General features: G+C 38.9%; 1 protein-coding gene across 1 annotated transcript in view; it reads right to left on the minus strand.

The window, feature by feature from the left end:
- LOC125238108 (protein CBFA2T1) overlaps positions 1-19,940 on the minus strand; it is a 57,151-nt gene extending 37,211 nt beyond the window's left edge. The window contains exon 1 of the mRNA XM_048145395.1: positions 19,871-19,940. Within this exon, the coding sequence (XP_048001352.1) occupies positions 19,871-19,940 (70 nt within the window). The remainder of the gene's footprint in view (positions 1-19,870) is intronic.
- Between the last annotated feature and the right edge of the window lie 1,611 nt (positions 19,941-21,551).

Genomic DNA, 21,551 nt, shown 5'->3' on the forward strand with positions numbered 1-21,551 from the left:
TTTGCCATTTTTTTTTTGTTTTAATTTTTTTAGGGAATTTTAGGTCAATTGTACTCAGGATCACGAGTAGGTACTTTCAATTTCATTGGGAGACAAAAGCGTCCCAGAATTTCCATACATTTTTGTTACTTTCCTATTTTGTTACCCCACACAACATGTACGGAAAATGGTAACAAAATAAGAAAAAATCGTATGGGACAATTTTTTAACTAGGTACTAGGATTGAAACAGCCAGTGACTCTGAGTAGAAATAGCATATTTTTATTCAAAAATATCACATTTCATAAAAGTGGCAAAAGAAAAGAAATGCTCAAATTATCATATTTAAAGCGAGCGCGAGCGAAGCCGCGGGCAAAAGCTAGTACCTAGTCATATATTTCTGTCCTCATTATAAACCGCTAAAACTCTGTTTTTGTGGCCCTCCGGCCTCTGGCCCTGGGCCGATAGCCAGCCAGGCGTGCCGTGTGTCCTGACAGCACCCTGATACTTTGATACGTCCCCCCATCGTTTTAACGAACCAGAGTATAACTGAACAATAGTTATTTGTTATACAAGGGGGCAAAGTTGTATTTTAACGCCGAGTGTGGAATTGAAAAACGAGCAAGTGAAAGGATTCTATAGTTGAACCACGAGCGAAGCGAGTGGTTCGAGAATAGAATCTTGAGCTTGCGAGTTTTTTAACACACGAGAAGTAAAATACATTTGCACCCGAGTGTAACACAAAACTCTCTCCTCACTATAGCGAGGAAACTACAACGCAAAAAATGCGCTTATCACTGCTTCCAGTAGTTCCACAGGTGATAAATCATCTTTATTACTAGATTCACCTACTTTTATCAATTTTAAAGCAGTTAATTTGACTATATTCAAGGTCAAATTACTTTACCCACTAGTGGATAAAATGCGTTTTTACCCGGTGGTATTAAATGATAAAACACGTGTTTCCTAGCTAGTGAGGGGAAAAGTACCTTTTTCCTTCAAAACCAAAGACACTCCAGAATAAAAAATAAACTTCATGTATGGAAAGTAAAAGTATCTGAGACTTCTTCTGCCTAAAGCTAGAAACAAACCAATGGTCTCTGCAATTACAACAGATGCCCAAAATACAACCTGCTAGCGTATTATGCTTCCAATTTTATCACTTATCTATGTGGATCATAAGATTCTTGATGTGGATAAAGCATCCGTCACGCTTTGGAAAGTATGTCAGTGTGAGAGTGACAGATGTCTTATCTTCTTCTTCATGTGCCATCTCCGTCCAGGAGGTCGGTGACCATATGTCCATATGTCTCTCTATTTTCAGTCATGCGAATTAGTTTGTCTATTTCTTATGCACGTGGATAAGTAATAAAATTTGAATCATAATACGCGCGCTATTTTTATTAATTTCCGTTAACGTTTAGGGAATGTTTTTTAGGTATCAGCTCTTCTGAAACAAAAACATTGTTTAACTATCTTTTAAACATATGTATTTCTGTCCTCATTATAAATCACTAAAACGCTGTTTCCGTGGCCCGCCGCTATCGCCCCGTCCGTATATTCTGACAGTGATACTTTGACACTTCCCTCAATGCTATCACTTTTAAAAGGTTCGATATTTGAAAGAAAACAAATTACCAGGGCCTGTAACTTTCATGCCGATGACATACATTTGACGTCACGCTGCATATAGTATGATTCAAGAGTTTTATTTAATAATTAATCATTATTCATCAATCATTTTAATCATGACTTCAAAACTAATATATTCATACGTGAAATAATTAATACTTACTTGATACGTGAAAAGTAAATTAAATTATTTGTTAATTTTTTACATTCATTTTATTAATTATGTTTGTTACTATATTTCAATAAATTATTAAAACAAAACAAATTGTTTCCTTTTCGTTTCACGTATCAAGTAGGTGTTAATTATTCCACGTATGAATAGCTTACTTTTGAAGTCATTTGTACAGTATGATAAAAATTGATTAATGAATAATGATTAATTATTACAATAAAACTATTTGAATCATCCTATAAGCAGCGTGACGTCAAATTGATGTTATCGGCATGAAAGTTACGGGCCCTGATAATCACTGATCAATGAATTCCATATCATCTCAAATATGATTTTCTTTGTTCAAAACGCTGTTTCCATGGCCCGCCGCTATCAGCTCGGCCAGGCGCGCCGTATGTTCTGACAGCGCTCTGATACTTTGATACGTCCCCCAATGATTTTAACGAAACACCTATTGAAAACTAGGGGACAAACTAAACTACGTTAAATATTTTTAATTTGCGAGTAAACTTCATTATTTGTGAGTATTATTTTTTGTTCTTTATCGTCCTACAATCACTAGAATAGAATAGAATAGAATAGAATTTAGAATAGAATTCATTTATTTAACGTCACAACATGGTACACACAAAAAGAAGAAGGCATGCAAACAAAACATACAATGGACGCTAAATAGGACCCTCACTCAGCATGGTGCCACGGCAACCCGCAGCGCTGGTTTTCTGTGAGGACCTAGGTTTAGTGGCGGCACGTACGCCAACGACACATAAAAACAATTAAGAAAAAAGAACAAAAAAATAATTAAAATAAACATACAAAATCAAATTATAAAAAATAAAAAACACAACAGCCGTTACAAAAAAAAAAAAAAAACAGAAGAATTTATAAAATATTTTGACGGTAGGACAACAATACCAACTGTGTTAGTGAACCGCAGTTCAAAATTTAAATTTTTGCCACAGAAAACAAAGTAGGTAGGTACTCGTATAGTGAAAATGTATAAGTGAGTGAGAATGTATAAATGTGTAAGTGAAAGACATGCTACGTGAAAGTTTCCGTTTGAATTTGTAAAAAGTGCGCACGACAGTTTGACTTGAAACCAGTTAACGACTTCAGCGAACGGATTGGTGGAGGCAAGTCATTCCAGATCTTCATACCAGCGTACTGGAAACAACCACGAAAGGCCGCTGAGTGATGACGAGGACAGACAAGTTGCAGGTACCTAGACGTCCTAACCTCTGAGGATCTGGAGTTGTGCGCCCATGTCAGCTTATCGTAAAGGTACGAAGGTATCTGATGGTGAACAATGCCGAACATAAGCGACGCTAAATGGATCTTTTGCCGCGTGGACATTTTTAGAATGGAGTTCTTATTTAAATATGGCGTTACATGCGCTCGTGGAGGGATATCAAAACAATAACGCGCACAGGCGTTTTGCACTCTTTGTATTAATCTACCTATTACAAACTAATGGACTCAGGAACAAATAAATGCCCTTACCGGGATTCGAGCCCGGGACCGCGGCGTAGCAGGCAGGGTCACTACGCGCAAGGCCAATCCGGTCGTCGAAATAACCCGGATATAAAATCTAAACACAACGTGCTGGTATTGTATAGAATTAAAGCCCATAGCTACGTATATTTTTTGCTGAACTAGAGAAGTGAATCTGCGAGCGACAGAATAAATAAAAGTTCCCAAAGCTAGTGAGAGGCGTGCGAACGACACGCGCCCTCTAACTAGTGATGCGACCAAACTTATCGATAACACCTTGCTTACTCAACTTCGAGTAAGTGACAGAAAATATAAAAGTTCCTAAATAAGAAGTGTGCGAGCGACACGCGCTTTCCAGCTAGTGATGTGACTAAACTTATCGATAAAATCTTGCTGACTCAACTTCGAGGTGTAAGTGACAGAAAATATAAAAGTTCCTAAAGTGTGCGAGCGACACGCGCTTTCCAAATAGTGATATGTGACTGAATAATTCGATAGAATAATTAAAGCTTAGCGTTTTGTATGTGACATATTAAATAAACGTTCCCAAAGCTAGTGAGAAGTGTGCGAACGACGCGGAGTATTTTACAAAAAGCGACTATTTAAGTATTTACTTAGATATATTCAGAATTCACTGCTGTCAACTTTGCGACGAGTGTAAGTAAAAAAGTTTTCAAGAAGCTTATTATGGATATTTTCTCTTTGGGATAGTCAGAAAAGTACGTATTTGGCCTGTGCTTAAAACACATGCCTAAAAACCATTTTACACACATTAAATACCTTACTAACACAATTCAAATGAAACTAAAGAACCATGCAAATTCGTTCGGTGCTACTAACAAGCCACGACATTAGCTGAGCCACTTTCCTTTTCAATTAGTTTGTAAGCATGCCTGTGTACTTTTATAATGTATTCGTATTCAAACTTTTGATTAAACGTCTTTATTATTATTACTATCAAAATTTTAGCGACGCGGCTCGGCTGTGAATGGTGTCGCTTATCGTGCGTCCGCGAACAAACTTGTTATCGTATGGCCCCCCCACATCTAGCGTCTCGCGAGCGTAGCGTCGGGCCAACTGTATGGCAAAGTCTTCTTTTCCATAGAGTTTGCCCGACGCTACGCTCGCGAGACGCTAGATGTGGGGGGGCCCATACGTGAAATATTGTGCCAGCGGCACTGACCTGCTGCGAACACGTCTTTCTTTTGTATTTCTTTTGTTTCTTTTGTTTGTTTGTATTGTATAAATAATGTGACGTTTTCAATCAAAAGGTCACATTGTCGGTTGTCAATATGATTGATATTATATTGAATGGCACAATTACTCACATCACTAAGACTTGTGAACTACACGCAGGACTCACTACAGTAAAGCACTTTACGACGCGACGCGGCGATCCGCGAACAATCGAACAGTTACCGGCATAAATAAGTGATGATTTCTGTACCTAGTCGCTTTAAATCGTTTGACAATTTCGCATGACATATCAAACATGACGTTAATGTGACAAGGTATAGAAATCATCACATATTTATGCCGGTGACTGAACATGGCTGACGCGCTACAGATATTTTATCGATATAACTTGGAAACATGGTACATCCCTAGTTGTGGCGCCCCTCGGCAGCCCTCGCAATTACGTGAAATATTGTGCCAGCGGCACTGACCTGCTGCAAACACGTCTTCCTTTTGTACTTGCGCTGCGTTTGACTAATTACGCCATTTCGCTCTTAAGTAGTGCACTTTTGGTAAACTATTAGATTTTAAACAAACATTTTTTTTTTAACAAGTATTGCCAACTTCATGATCACACACAGATTTATTATCTATGCATACGAATATAAAAAAAAGAACTGTTTAATTGAATTCAGCCGCCTGTATTATTCGCGGGGACTGAAATCAGAAGTTACAGACTTAAAAAAAAGTATTGCCAACCCATACTAATATTATAAACGGGAAAGTGTGTGTGTCTGTTTGATTGTCCGTCTTTCACGGCAAAACGGAGCGACGAATTGACGTGATTTATTAGGTGGAGATAGTTGAAAAGATGGAGAGTGGCATAGGCTACTTTGTGTTTCTTTCTAACGCGAGCGAAGCCGCGGGCAAAATCTAGTACTTAATATTTGTGATTCAGGCTAAATACCCTGTGTTTAAGGCGAAAGATTATAACTCGTATATGGTTCTAAAATGTCTTTCCCATCACGGAACAATGGTATTCCGGACCTTTGGGAGGCGTGCGCGGGGCCGAAGCCAATACGTAGAGGCCCTTTCGACACTTTAATGAAATGTAAGGGGTACACCGAGCGGATGTTGCCCTTGCCCGTATCATGGGACACACGCAGAGGCAACACCCGCCGGGGTGTAAGGACTATTTGAGAGTTAATGGAATCTAAAATGAACTGGTCTATTTTGATGAAAGTGATGGACTAAATACTGGGCTATGGATAAAAAACCGGACGCCTGCCTAATAAAACGGTATCCAATAAAATGTTATTATTAAGTTATTAAAAAGTCAGAAGACAAATAATTATTATTTCGGTCTGTTAGATAACTTGAATTGGGTTTGCCATTGGACAAAAAATGGGTAGGTAAATACAAATACCTAAGGTAATGGCGCCTATTAACGTGGTACTTAAGGAAGATTTCAATAGATACCAAAAAATTAAGGGTATCAAAGCTCATTAACGACCACAAATATTTTTTTTATGGAGGAGTATTTATTGAACTATTAGTTTTGAAGAGTTTTAGGATCATTTTAGTTTATTATTATGTCATAAAATGATTATTGAAGCCAACATACCTAAATTTTCTATTACCGTGGTAATGAACAGGCTGCAGTTCTATTAACGCGAATTGAGATTTCATTACCGAGGGTATGAATGACAGTGTTTTTCTGCCATCGGTAAATAGAAATCCATCTCAAAATACGGAGCTTAATACCGACGGTTGAATATACAAATTATGATAAATACATATACCTGTACTATCCTCCTTTATGAATACCCACAGAAGACTCAGTTTCACCTAAGAAATATGTACTTACGGTACACTAAATGTCATATTTTGATGCAAGACTAATATGTCGCTCGGTAATAGATACTTCTATAGGAACCCATTACCGACCCAAACAAATATTGCATGGATCGGTAATAGATTCTTATATATTCTATTACCGAGGGTTATCTGATCGTACCATCGGTAATAGGCATAAATTGGAGTATTATAAAATCTAATTCCGACCCATAAAAACAAAGTCATACAGATGTATTTTCATTACAAATCAAAATAAAATATTGCAACCTTATATTAAAACCAAGTTTACATAACTGGTAAGTAAGCATCAGACTTTATGTCAATGTTTAAAAAAAATTACAAATTAACGGTTTTCATAGAAACTATGAAATCAGTCATGAAGTTTTTGCTAAAAATTAAGGTTTTGTTGAATAATTTTCATACCGCGTAAATAGTTCTTTGATAGCGTGAATAGATCAAGATTGAAACAACTGTAAGACATTATATAACTGATCACATATACTTAAAATAAAGCAAAAAGAACTAATATCATTACTTTAACTATTACTGTGGTATACCACAGTAATAGAATCTACTCACGATATGGCGCCTTTCACCGCTGTCTTTTAATTTCCACTTTAAACACATTTCCAGGCTAAACAATACGTAAAAAGTACTCAGAAGTCATGTAGAAAACTATAAACAATAATTTGAAATGCATAACTTTCACCTGTTTGCCATAATTATTACGTAAACTACTAAATGAGATTGGAGTTCACTTAGGTTTAGCGTCACACGTCAGTATGACACAACCTCTTCTCGCGGCCCCGTGGCAAAAACTGTCAAATAGCGAGAGTCTTCTTTCATTCACACTCTCTATCGCCTATATGTGCGTTAGTCAACTAAACAGGCTTCCTTTGTGTGAGTAACTTTTTTTAAGAAATTGGTCGGTTTGCCTATAAAATGCGTATTTGCAAATGCGGCGGTAATGGACGTCGATTTCGATACCCGCGTTGATAGCCGCCGTTACCTTACTTACTTTATAATATTTATGAGTATGTTACTTTAATTTAAATTTGAGATATTATGAGTGGACCTCCCGGCTCTCTATTAGAGTCAGTGCAATGCAATAAATGCGAATTCATATTGGTGCTAGATTACCACATTTTATTAAAGCGGTGTATTTTCCCGGCCTTTTTTTTAAGTTACTAAAGCAGAAAACTGGACCCCGTCCCAGTAAAGGATGAACGTCGGGATGATAATGATGATACTTAAAATTTAATTATAATTTTAATTTTAATATTTATTTTTGAACATATGTAATCATAATATATATGTGAGTGTGCACGGGAAAACGTCCCACTTTGTCGATTGCTATGAAGCCGCTTTGTCAGTTTATTCATATAAAGATACCTACAAGTAAATCTCGCCTTAATGGTTACCGACAAAGTGGGACGTTTTACTAAACACACTCACATATGAGCAATAATTGGCATGAAATAAACGAATTTTTTAATTAAAATAATGACATAAAAACTTTCAAATGTACTTATACCTCTATTTAGGGCAATGTATTTATTTATATCCTTTTTAACGGAAATAAAAAGGTGTATATTTTAGGTAGGTAAGTGTTTTGTAGGTTGTTTTAGTAAATAAAAAAAATGTCAGTCTGTTTTTAACCCCCGATGGAAAAACAACGGGGTCGGTCCGTCTGTAGCATCGTAGCTTCCGAACGTTTTTGTTTGAAAGCTGAAATAGTTGTTGGGAGTGTTCTTAGCCATGTTTGATGAAAACCGGTAAACTATGTCAAGGTTTTTTTTTTTTCAAAATTAAAATTTTTAAGTAGGTAAATATATTCTTAGGTACTTAAAAGTCCATCGAACTTAATGTATGTTTACACCATTCTAAAAACGCTCCGTTCATGGCCCCACACGAACCATAGCTCACAGAGCCTGTGCAAACTATGTGATGAGTTACGTGCTAATGCATAGACAAGCTTATTTTACGATATTGGCAAAGTTGCCAGTGTTTCAAAACTTTATATTTGGTAGTAAAATGGGCCTACTCCAAAATTCGGAGATAATAGGGAGGAGCAAGTGTGTTAGAAATCGGCCAAGTGCGAGTCGGATTACGCACGCCAAAGGTTCCGTACCGCGATCTATAAAAACGTCTACAAAAACATTTTTATTTTATTATTACCTTGTTATTACCTATCATAAATGGGCTACTCTTGGCCACAGACTAGTCAAAGCAAAGACGTGGCCTACGATGGAGTGAGCTCGCCCAGAAGATGCCTGTTCACTCTTGATTTGAAGGTTGCCGGGTTATATGAGCTCGGAAATATAGCCGTCGGCAAGGAATTCCACTCCTTGGCAGTGCGCATAAGAAAAGAAGAAGCAAAGCGCTTCGTGCGAATTCGCGGAATATCTACCAAGTAAGGATGGAAACCGGCCGTGGAAATGGGGATGGTGGAATAAGTTCGTGTAGCTCTTGAGCACACTCCCCGAAGTGCAACCTGTAAAACACCGACAAGCTGGCGACTCTCGGCCGATGGGCCAAAGACTGTAGCTTGCTAGTCATCATCATCATCATCATCTTCCTTGCGTTATCTCGGTATATGCCACGACTCATGGGAGCCTGGTCCGCTTTGACAACGAAATCATGTCATTTTATTACTTAACATTTGGTTGATACATACATACATACATACATACAATCACGCCTGTATCTCATAAAGGGGTAGGCAGAACACATGAAACTACTAAAGCTTCAGTGCCACTCTTGGCAAATAAGGGGTTGAAAGAAAACGAAACTGTGACATTGCAGTGACAGGTTGCCAGCCTCTCGCCTACGCCACAATTTAACCCATATCCCATAGTCGCCTTCTACGACACCCACGGGAAGGAAGGGGGTGGTGAAATTCTTAACCCGTCACCACACAGGACATTTGGTTGATAGCGGCAACAGAAGTACCTAATTACATCATCAGTGAACATTTCAAATGTCTATCACGGTTCATGAGTTATTGGCTGGTTACAGTGTAAAACATTGACTTTTATCAATAAATGTCTTGTATCTTGTATCTTGTACAGACGGACGGACAGCGCGTCATAGCGGAGTCTTATTAATTGCAGTCAAAGTGTTGAAATAAAGGGAAGTATTGCAGTGTCAGGTTGCCATTCCATCGTCCACACCAAAAATGAACCCATATCCCACAGTCGGCTTCTACGACACCCCAGTAACTCCCGAAAAGTGTATACCTTTGGTTCACGTCTCCGATTTTGATAAAAATTGGTAGGCTGATGAGTCCATGATGCTGAGCAAGATCCATTAGGTTTCCCAAAATGTCCCAGGTAGTTTGTATGAAACCTTCCTTTTTTGTTACCAGATTTCTATATGTTTTCGGTAGTCCAGTGGATGATGCTGACATCATGGAGCCAGCCTACCAATTTTTATCAAAATCGAAGACGGTGTGATCCAAATGTAAAGTGGGAGGAAACGGGGTGGTGAAATTCTTAAACCGTCACCACACGGGGTATACTAATATAATATTTTTCCCCTCACTAGCTCGGAAACACGTGTTTTGACATTTAATACCAGCGGGTAAAAACGCATTTTATCCACTAGTGTGGGTAAAGTAATTTGACCTTGAATAAAGTCAAATTAACTGCTTTAAAATTGATAAAATTAGATGAATCTAGTAATAAAGATGATTTACCACCTGTGGAACTACTGGAAGCAGTGATAAACGCATTTTTTGCGTTGTAGTTTCCTCGCTATAGTGAGGGGAAAAGTTTTGTGTTACACTAGGGTGCAAATGTATTTTACTTCTCGTGTGTTAAAAAACTCGCAAGTTCAGGATTCTATCCTCGAACCACTCGCTTCGCTCGTGGTTCAACTATAGAATCCTTTCACTTGCTCGTTTTTCAATTTCACACTCGGCGTTAAAATACAACTTTGCCCCCTTGTATAACAAATAACTATTGGATATCTGAATATAGCAGGGGTATTTTCCATTGTTTCCATAGCCTAGCTCGTGCGTGCCGACGCATACCATCGATTGGGCGCACTAAACTTACAACTAAGCTTTCTGTTTGTACGGGACACATCGCGCTTATATTTCATCTCATCTCATCTGTAAATCAAGTTACTTAGCAACATTATAAAGAAATATTTGTGACGTGTTTTTCTACAGAAACAATATAATGTCTCTTGCATTTTGATCGTAAAATGTAATGACAGTCTCGATAATCCGGCACTTGGTCACAGTATAATAAAGAGTACTATCGTACAGTAAGGCCACTTCCGCTCCCCGCTGAAAGCGCCGCCCACCCCCTCTCGGTTACCTCGCAGTTACCGCCTGTCAAAAACGCGACCAGTCGACCTGTCATATTTCACTCATACAAGCATAGTACGCGTTCGCACCTACACGAGCTTAGAATGTGTGATAGGAACGCGCCTCTTTCATATATTTGATCGCCAGTGTCCAAGATGTGACTTGGTGGTCCGAAACGTTCAGTAATCCGGTACTAAAATAGAGATGCAAGTGATAGTTTCAAGTGCAAGTTTACCATCTATGCGTAAATTATCAGTCTGACTTCAATTTAAAAGTGGATAAAAAACAGATAATGGTCGAATGTTTTTTGAACTTATTATTTTAGCAGTCTTTTTATGCGATATATATGTATAAAAAAATATGAAAATATATTATGGAAAATATCTCTAATTTCCAGTAATCCGAATTTCCCACATCCGTATCAGCAACAGTGCCGGGTTATCGAGATTGTACCTACTAGTCTAAGTTTATAATTCTTTAGTATACCATTAAAGTTTTCATATGATTTTTCATTGACGGTGTCGAGCTCTGGTACTTAAACTTTATCTTAATTGAAGCAGTTAACTAATAAAATCACTTGCCTTGGCTCGATTTGGCTTTAAAAACACCTCATCACACAATCAAATCGCCAGCGACGGCGATGGGCGTCAATCGCAGGCGACAATAATACGTGGACGTGGAGCCGCGCTCTGAATAATGTACTGATTTACACAGAACTAGCGCCAATAGAAACGCCGTGTGTTGACGTCAATAAGCAAGCCCAATTAAAGATGGCGCCACCTTATTAGTCCATTGGACAGATAAAGAATTTCATAATACGTGAGAGCAAGAAACGGTTGATTGTGACACCAGCTATAATTGTTTATTAATACTGTAACATCTGTAAACTGATATGCACAATCTGACAATAAATTATTACTTACTTACTTACTTAAAATTATATTTCTTTCTCTCTTTCACATATGAATGACAGTGACATGCCTAGGCACTTGCACAGGCGCCGCCTGGCGGGATAAAATGTCAGTGTGCCTCCTCATTATGGCAACACAACCCAGGGTACGTAACTAAATGCACAAACGCTCACGATAATTTCGTAGCTATCCTATCTCTATATTGGCGCGCCAGAGCCAAACTGCGTTTAGATTGGCGTCTAGTATCAACGATAGTCATTGTCTTTGGCAGAGTACGGCCGACATAACAGACCTGTGAACCAATGAGCGGCGGCCATAGCGACCAATCAGAAAGGAGAGAGCAGTTAGTTCACTATGTTGATAGAAATCGTATATTTGTTTAAGCACCTACTTGTACATAAGGCCTAATCGATTCAACTAATTCGAAATTAATCGTTAGATTTGGCAAACGATACGATTTCTACCAACAGATTTTGAAGGGAGGGTTGCTTTCTGTCAGTGGTTCGAGAGAAACATCGAAACCAATATCTTGTGGTCGGATGAATCGACCTTCACGCGTGTCGGTCAATTTAATGTCCATAATGAATACTTTTGGGCTGCCGAAAATCCACGGCTCACCCGAAGAAACGCGTTTCAAGTGCATTTCTCGGTAAATGTGTGGGCAGGGATAATTAATGAGACATTAATTGGACCCATATTCATAGAAGAGAGATTAAATGGAGGAAACTACCTAAATTTGCTACGGCATATGGTGACAGAACTGTTGGACGAAGTGCCCCTGCGGAATTTGAACAACCTGCATTTCCAGCATGATGGTGCCCCTGCAAATTTCGAACATAGGGTTCGCGACTACCTGAACGCGGAATTCCCTGGGCGGTGGATCGGCCGCGGCGGTCCCATCGCATGGCCTCCACGCAGTCCAGATCTCACTCCATTGGATTTTTACCTTTGGAGTGACGTAAAACGAATTGCTTACGAACAAGAGTCCAATACTGTCCAAGAACTCCGCCAAAGAATATGCAACGCATTTGACGAAATAAGGGCTAGCAATTCTCTCCGCAGAATTAAAAATAATCACAGGCGTCGAGCGGAGCTGTGTCAAGAACAACACGGTGGTCATTTTCCAGGTCATTTTATTGTTTTTTATTTATTAATCAAGTGCCGATGCCGACCCCAAGTGACTGGGATAAGGGCAAGAGAATGATGATTTATTAATTAAATTGTACGGTTTAAAAACGAATCGTTTATCGTTTTACTTGTTCAACATTTAACTTGTACAAGAAGTAGCTTGCAAATAAAAGTTTAGGTAAGTAATGCACTTTATGTTAATCACCTATCAATTATTTTCGTCGTTATCGGTGCAGCACTAATAAGAGTGATAAGATTACAAGTACATAGAAGTATTTATTGACATAAGATCCGTCAAATTTCCCGCCATACTGATGACACTTGACGTATCGTAGTTAAACTTTATTTATACTGTAGGGTGACCATGTATTCAGTGGTTATTTGTTTTAATTATGTTTTCACTTTTAATTAATTAAACAGTGAAGAAATAACGCGAGACCTCGCCGAATAAGTTTAATTTGGGCTAAACTTTAATATTTTTCCACTCCTGTTCACGGAATAAAAATCATCGTGTAAGTATACCTAGAAAGTACCCAAGACTTGAATATAACAGTATAACATTTTATGTGAATATTAATTCGTTTTAATCCATCTGTAACCCTATCGCCGGACGCCGCGCACGTGCGGCTCGTTTCTTTGTGAGAATTTTGTAGGTATTTAAAAAGGCGGCATTTCGTAAACATCAAAACAGTGGGCCTTCTGTACTTGTACTATTATATATTCTGTGGTATTACGTGTCTCATCCAGCAGCCTATATCCTCTGCTAACCGATGCTCGTGCTCGTCAAAGCAAACATTGAAATAACATCGTGAGAACCGCTGCAGCCGGCGACATGATCATCATTAGATGTGTAATTTTTTATAGACTATAGGTAGGTACTAACGTTAGGTATTTATGTGCATTGTTAGTCTGAAGAGGGCTGGTGACCTAGCGGTAAGAGCGTGCCACTATCAAACCGGAGGTCAGGGGTTCGAACCCCGGCTCGGACCAATGAGTTTTTCGGAACTTTTGCCAGTCGCTTTTCGGTGAAGGAAATCATCGTAATCACAATAAGGCCTAGTACCCTTCGGGATGTAAGGCCAGATGGCAGTCGCTTCCGGTAAGTACCTACACCAAATCTTGGGATTAGTTGTCAATGCGGACCCCTGCGCGTTTAAGTATTGTACCTAACTTTCGTAAAAGGTCCTTTACAAATAAATAATATTAAAGTAACTTTAGATATCTAGGTACGAGTACTTACTTATTCTACCCATTGACATAAGTACTCCGTTGAATAGTTATATATACTTATACAAACTAAACATACCTTTTCATAATAAATAACAGTAATTAGTAATTGATAACAATGCCTGAAAGAAAACACGCTGAACATAACATTGTGGGAAACACGCCACCTGGCGGGACAATTCGAACATGCAGTGATATTATAATGATAAAATGTAACTGATTTCATTCGTTATCAATTAAGTAAGAGCTCTGTCAAAATGCAGAGATGAGCATTTCTTTTTTTTTTGCCACTTTTATGAAGTTTTGAAAAAAAATATGCTATTTCTATTATTAAATTAAAACGGGACTTAATCGCGTAAAACTTACGTTTTATATTTAACCCGACGTTTCGGACATGACATTACGTCCGTGGTCACGGGTAGACTGGCTGGGAGTTGTATCAACATCTTCTAGCTGTACGAGTTTTTCGAACTACCCGCACTTGATTGTCATCAGTCACTTTTACGCTAGGGTTGCCACTCTGCCTACATACAACACTCACGACATCCGATGGTATGGGACGGGAAGTTTTCTCACGTTTACACTTAATTAAGTCCCGTTTTAATTTAATAATATGAGTGAAGATCGTGTTAGTTTAAATCAATATGCTATTTCTACTCAGAATTACTAGCCTTTTCAAACCTAGTAGTTAAAAAAATTGTCCCATACAATTTTTTTCGTATTTTGTTACCATTTTCCGTACATGTTGTATGGGGTAACAAAAGAGGAAAGTAAAAAAAATGTATGGAAATTCTGGGATACTTTTTGTCTCCCAGTGAGATTGAAAGTATATATGAAGAAGATCGTGTATATTAATGTTTTATGGGATAGGAGGAAAGATAAACGAGCAGACAGGTCGCCTGATGGTAAGCGATCACTGCCGCCCATGGACACCCGAAACACCAGAAGTGTTGGAGGTGCGTTGCCGGCCTTTAAGATAGGTGTACCCTCTTTTCGCTCAAACTTGTTGGTACACAGTACATACTTATTTTGGCGTGGGCGCGAAGTGCGATAAAAATAAAATAATGAAGATATCGTTCTGTTATTAGTGTTGTTCGAATTGAGCTTTCTGTAGTATACAGTATATGATTGCTGTTATAGGGTTGCGTAACTTTTGTAGGCTTCGAACGGATTGACAAGGTTACCGATACATATGACAGGACTATATGTACTTAGATGTAATAACACTAACACACATATAAGTTATTCAAGATATAGTCTAAATAAGTATTTTTAACCGATTGAGGCAAAATGAAAAAAATGAAAATGAAAATGAAATATTTATTTTTCAAGTAGGCATATTACAATGCGCATATGAACGTCAAATAAAGCTACGCCGGCTCTAACCCTACGCCTCAGCCTCGAGAAGATTTCGGTCCCCCCTCAGTTGGGAGGGGGGTATCCACTATGGGACCGGCAAGAAACTCGGCGGGCAACTTCTTTTCAAAACATTACATCTTATAATTAACATGCATTAAATAACAAGATACAATTTAACATGCAAAAGTATTCATCAAAGAATATGAACAGACTAGGTACTCTATGCAAATTACTTAATTTCAATAAATTATATTATTGCTTAATAATACGTCGTTCTTCGTAGGTTACAGTCAATTTATTAAGTACAATATACAATGAAGTATAGAATAGAATAGAATAGAATAGAAAAGAATAGAATAGAATAGAATATTCGTTTATTTCATTCACCACAAAAAAATGTAATTTACATTAATTTTATAGTAGCTAAAACTAATCAAATACATAATTAAATTTGATTTGTGGTGAAGTCTGGTGCCCGAACTAGGATAAACCTGTGTGTCAGGTCACCAGGCCTCACACCCTCGTATGTCAGTATTTAGTTGGTAATTGCTTTTAAACACAGTGAGACACAATTTAAAATCATCTGAGCTGTATACATGACTTCATTCATTATAGTTACGTTAAGTTTGTGGATAGATATATTTGACACATTGTCTGTAACTATATTTAAAGATATCCATAGGTACTAATATTATAAATCGGAAAGTGTGTGTCTGTTTGTTTGCCCGTTTTGCCGTTTTGCCCGTTGCCGCATGGCAAGACGGAGCGATGAATTGACGTGATTTTTTAAGTGAAGATAGTTGGAGAGTGACGTAGGCTACTTTTTGTTTCTTTCTAACCCCCCACTTCCCTAAAATGGGGGTTGGAAGTTTGTATGGAGCCTTCCGCAATTTTAGAATTTAATGCGAGCGAAGCCGCGGGCAAAAGCTAGTGTAGGTATATATCTATTTTTTCTATTGCAAGTGTAATGAAAACCATTGTGCGGGTATGTCTCAGGGCGTAAGAATATTGTAAACTCGAGTCTTTAAACTGTATCCAACTTCTGCCCCACGTTACACAATACTATAACTTAGTATCGAAATACACGAATTACTGAAATTACACAATAACTACATACTTTAAGGTTGTCTGGAAGAGATCGCTCTTTAGCGATAAGACCGCCTGTTGTCTACCATAGTTAATAAAAGTTATGTGCTTATTGTTTAATGTCATCTTGTTATATTGGTGAGCAATAAAGAATATTTGTATTGTATTGTATCCTGGCAGGGTCGCTATGTACGAATGGCATTAGAGAAACAACAGCTTCGAAGAATATATGATTTATTCTGGATATTGTTCCTAAGTGCTAACGTTTATATAATACTAAGGCTATGTGAGAGTGTGTGTGGCTTAGCGCACACTACAGTATTGTATTATATTGTATTGTACTTTTTAAAAGTAGGTATTTATTTCTACTCTGCGATATGATATCACGTAGGTAGTTATAGAGTAGGATTGTTATCCTAAGCCCAGTCCCCTCAAAGTAAACAGGCTGCTATATTTATGCTTCGTGTTGTATTCTCGGTACCGTACCGATACTAGACTAGATGTGGCCTAAAACTTCGGATAAGTAGGAAGGTTCGGATGTTATAACTGTAGTAGCTAGGGCATGGACAAATGGCGCAAACTGGTGTTCGACGGACGTAAAATCCACGACAATGCTTGGTTTGCGACACAAGTAAGCGCGCCAAGCGTCATCAGCGCGACACGTGTTCGCCAAGTGCACACTTCACCTGCCCGAGTTGTGGTCGTGTTTGTCGCTCCCGTATTGGCTTGCATTAGAGATGGGCCGAATATGGACTTTGCCGAATACGAATATTCGTCCGAACATTCGGTTCAGCTCTTACCGAACCGAACATTTGGCCGAATATTCGGTTACGCCATATTTAAAAAGCGGATGTTAAGATTAAAACTATTAAATGATTGATAATGGTTACATATGTTACTCGAACTACATAATTATGGTCTTACGTTTAGTGGATTTAACTAAAACTTAGTTAAAAAAACTCTGAACTCTTCTCAACTCCTAAATTACGGTTTTTTCAACTTTATATTTATATTTTGAGTATTTTGACGCATAGGCAATTATCTCTTTTTAGTAGTTCCTTAGAAAGCTACTAAAATAGGAGCTTATTATCCAATGGAATACGTAAGATCTACATTAGTTGACTTAAGTTAAGTTAGTTTTATCATAACATGGTATTTTTTAGCGTATATTGAAATTGTTAATTTATATTGTAGTAATGTAGTAATTGTTCCTTCACGAAATTAGTACATTACTACAGAGGCCGGGACAAAGGGGGTTGCAGGCCGAAGACATATAGGTCTGAGGTCAATGTCATTTCCCGCCGAGGTATGTATAGTGCTTTTCTCAAACATGGTATGAAATAAATAAAGTCTACTGAAAATAGTAACTTTGGATGGCTGTATCTCCTAAACGGTGCCTCGTAGCGCAAAAATAATCGAATTTTCGTTCCCCTTTGAAGCCCCGTATACGCTTATAAAAAAACAAAAAGTTAAAAAAAAAACGAAAAAAAAAAAACGAAAAAAAATTTTTTTGTATGAAAACGCACCCAAAATCAAATATTGTCTAGGGCCCGTACCAGTTGCAGTCGGCACGTCTATAAAGCCCCTTATAGTTTTTTTTTAAATTGGCTAAATACCTGGATGTTATGTCACAATTATCTGTGTTTGGAAATTAAAAAAGAGGACTTTGCCGGCCTTGGCCTGCAAGGTTTGTATGAAATTCCATTATCTATCAATCGTCCTAGCCGCACCTGCAACGTCATACTTCGCTGCCAATTATAAGGCACATAACATCAATATTTCATACCATGTTTGAGAAAAAATAGTTACTTACTTTGTTTATTCGGTAAGTATTTGGCAATACAACCGAATTATTCGGGCGAATACGAACATTGAAAAACTTGCCAAATATGCCGAATACAATACCGAATATTCGGCCCATCTCTAGCTTGCATAGCCATGAAAAACGTTGTCGCCCCACTTGACACTGTTTGTATTTCTAGTCTGTAATAGACTTTGAGGCCAATGATGATTAGCTAGTAAGCTTTTGCCCTAACTGAACAGTGTGCGTAGCGGAATGTCCAAACGCTTCACGATTCGTTCACGATTCGTGAGCGTTTCGTGAGCGTTTCGTGAAGGATTTGTGCATTTGGCTACGCATACTGAACTGAACCGTCATCGTCAGTGGTTTAAGCGTAACATGGACATCTAAACGAGAAATTTTGTTGTCTCCAAGTTACTTTTTGGACTTTATTTTCTACAAAGTTATGTATATCTTCGATGAAAGTAAATCATAAATTTAGTCAAAGTTATCCCTCAAAATCTACGCATCGGACAAGGGTCCTAACCAGCACCCCGGCAGTTCGTGCCTCGCGTGTCTATCTATCTATCCGTCTGTCCATTTATCCGTCTGTCCGTCCGTATATGTATAAATCGTAAAATTAGTCCAGCTTACCCTCAAAATCTACACATAGGACAAGAGTACCGTCCTAATATCCAACACCCCGGCAGTTCGTGCCTCGCGCCGCCTCGGCCAGATTATGAGCGCCATCTGCCGACTCCCACGTTCCACGGAGGTACCCCGGCGACGCTACTGTGCCCTTAAGTACATTTATACTAGTAGATTTGGCCCTCGACTTGAATTTGCGGCGCTTGCCATCGAGACGCTGGGTCCGTGGTCGACCGACGCTGAACAGATTTTTTTTTTTACCACGTCGGTGGCAAACAGGTATATAGGCCCACCTGATGGAAAGCGGTCACCGTAACCTATGGACGCCTGCAACTCAAGGGGTGTCACGTGCGCGTTGCCGACCCATTCCTTTTTTGAAGAACCCCATACTGTAGTTCATCGGGAATACCTCGACAGGGAGCTCATTCCACAGCCGGAGCGTTCGTGGGAAGAAATTCCTCTGAAACCGCACGGTGCGCGACCATTTAGGTTGTAAGGTGTGTGGATGAGCGCCCTGTCGATGGCGAGTGGTGCGATGATGAAAAGTGGCCGTTGGCATCATGTCAAACAGTTCTTCAGAACACGACCCATTGTACAGTTTATCAAAGAAGTGTCTGTCAGACTAGGTAATAGGTGTCTCGGGGACTACAGGGCAGGGTCGTTCTTTGTCCAACGGCACGCCGTCTAAATCAGGCCTTAGGTTTTGGAGCGCGTGTAAGAATATTCGTGTAATATTATTTGATAAATAAATAATTTATTCAGAGACCATATTCTCAAATCCGCAACGCAGGCTTCGCCAACTGAATACAAAATCCGTTATTAGCTACAAGCTTCGTCAAAAAGTAAGACAATGGAAAATCCGCAACATGCATCGTCAATAAACTAAACCTAAAAGTACATACTTTAAAAAAAAACACACACACACACACACACCTACAACTCAAAAACACCCTGCAAGTCGCCACCAACAGGCAGCGTGCCCAAAAGGCTGGCCGCATTGCCTCGCTGAATGGCGATGCTTATTCTCTGAGCAAAATACTGGCCAGCCCTTTTGTCACCCGTCACAAACCGTCATTATTTGATTAGTCGTAAAGTGGTGAGTTACTCACGTTTCCGCCTGTCGGTGGTGGAGGGCTGGTAGTCCTTGTCGGGGACCTCCTCCTTCACCTTCGCCTCCATCTGTCGACAAAATAATAATTACTACTATTTATAAACTGAAATAGATACCATTCACTAAAGAAAAAGCAATAGCCCACTGGTGGCGAAGCCGGTAATCGAACCCGGGTCTCCAGCTAACGCGGCTGACGTGCTCGTCCGCTACACCACCCCGACCGCCGAGGTACCCGTCGAAATTTCTCTAGTGTATGTTATCTCTGAAGGCTAGGCGCCTTTGACCAACTCTAAGGGCGAGCAATACTACTACTACTACTATTTACTTAACTACTTGGCTGGCGCGATAACACAAAACGAATTTTTCAGTACAGATGGTGTTTTTTTTACGCACTAGTGCGAGAAATGGTTCATTATATGCCAGGTCGAAACTACGGAGGCTCATCTCCCCCCACTCGTTTCTAACTTCCTTTTTTACGCACTTGTATCGTAATGTACAATTGGCTTCCAACTCAACAGTACGCCACTTTGTTCGGTCCTGTCGGCCTAGCCGAATGACAATCGTTGACGATAGACGCCGATCGAAACGTAGTCTGGCTCTGTCGCGCCAATAAATACGAAAGAGTGACAGATATAGATTGCGAATGTCAGATCGAAAGGATTATGTATGGATTATGTAGAGTTTATACATATAAACTCTTTATTGTACAAAACACAAATATGATACAGGATAGACAGTACAAAAGCTAACTTATCCTTTTAAGAGATTTCTTCCAGATAACATTATTATTGATTACTTTTTCTGCCTTCTTGCATACGAACTTTGTACGTCCGGGCCATCTAATGAATGCTATGAGTGCTATGACACTTAATGATGATTATTCAAATAAGTTACACAGCATGAAAGTAAAACTAAGGCACTGTGAAACTAAAAAGTAAAAACAATAGGTATAGCACATAAATAGTAAAAAACAGATTAAAAACAGACGAGAAAAAAAAACAATATTCTATTTAGGCGACGACGTAACAGCGTGGCTCCGTTGCGTCGTCTGACACGGCGTAGGGTTCGGCAGGTTGCCCCGGAACCGCCGAGACACGACGCCCTTCGGCCAGAAGTCTGCGCTCGCGAGTCTCGCGACGGTGTCCTGCAGCTATTATTTATAAACTATCTACTACGGGGTCTATCTCAGTCGGTAGTGACTAGTGACCCTGCCTGCTAAGCCGCGGTCCTGGGTTCGAATCCCGGTAAGGGAACATTTAATTGTGTGATGAGCACAGATATTTGTTCCTGAGTGTGAATGTATTTTTCTATTTAAGTATGTATATCATCGCTTAGCACCCATAGTACAAGCTTTGCTTAGTTTGGGGCTAAATAGATATGTGTAAGGTGTCTCCAATATTTATTATTATTGGAGACACCTTACACATATCTATTTAGCTATATCTACGAAGACTGGCAAAAATTATGGTATAAAACTTTTGGTATAAAAAATCTTTTCAGTTTCTATTACATGACTTTGGTTTTTGCGTAAAAGTGGCATTTACCATATTATCACTAACATACATCTATGTATGGTATACATATATGTATGGTCGGGTCCGAAACATGAGCGTTAAATAAATAAGAGTTAAATATAATGGAGCGAGCGAGTAACGTGTTTCATCTCAAGTTGATGTAGC

The sequence above is a fragment of the Leguminivora glycinivorella genome, chromosome 22, assembly GCF_023078275.1.
Source record: "Leguminivora glycinivorella isolate SPB_JAAS2020 chromosome 22, LegGlyc_1.1, whole genome shotgun sequence".
In the NCBI taxonomy this organism is placed as follows: domain Eukaryota; kingdom Metazoa; phylum Arthropoda; class Insecta; order Lepidoptera; family Tortricidae; genus Leguminivora; species Leguminivora glycinivorella.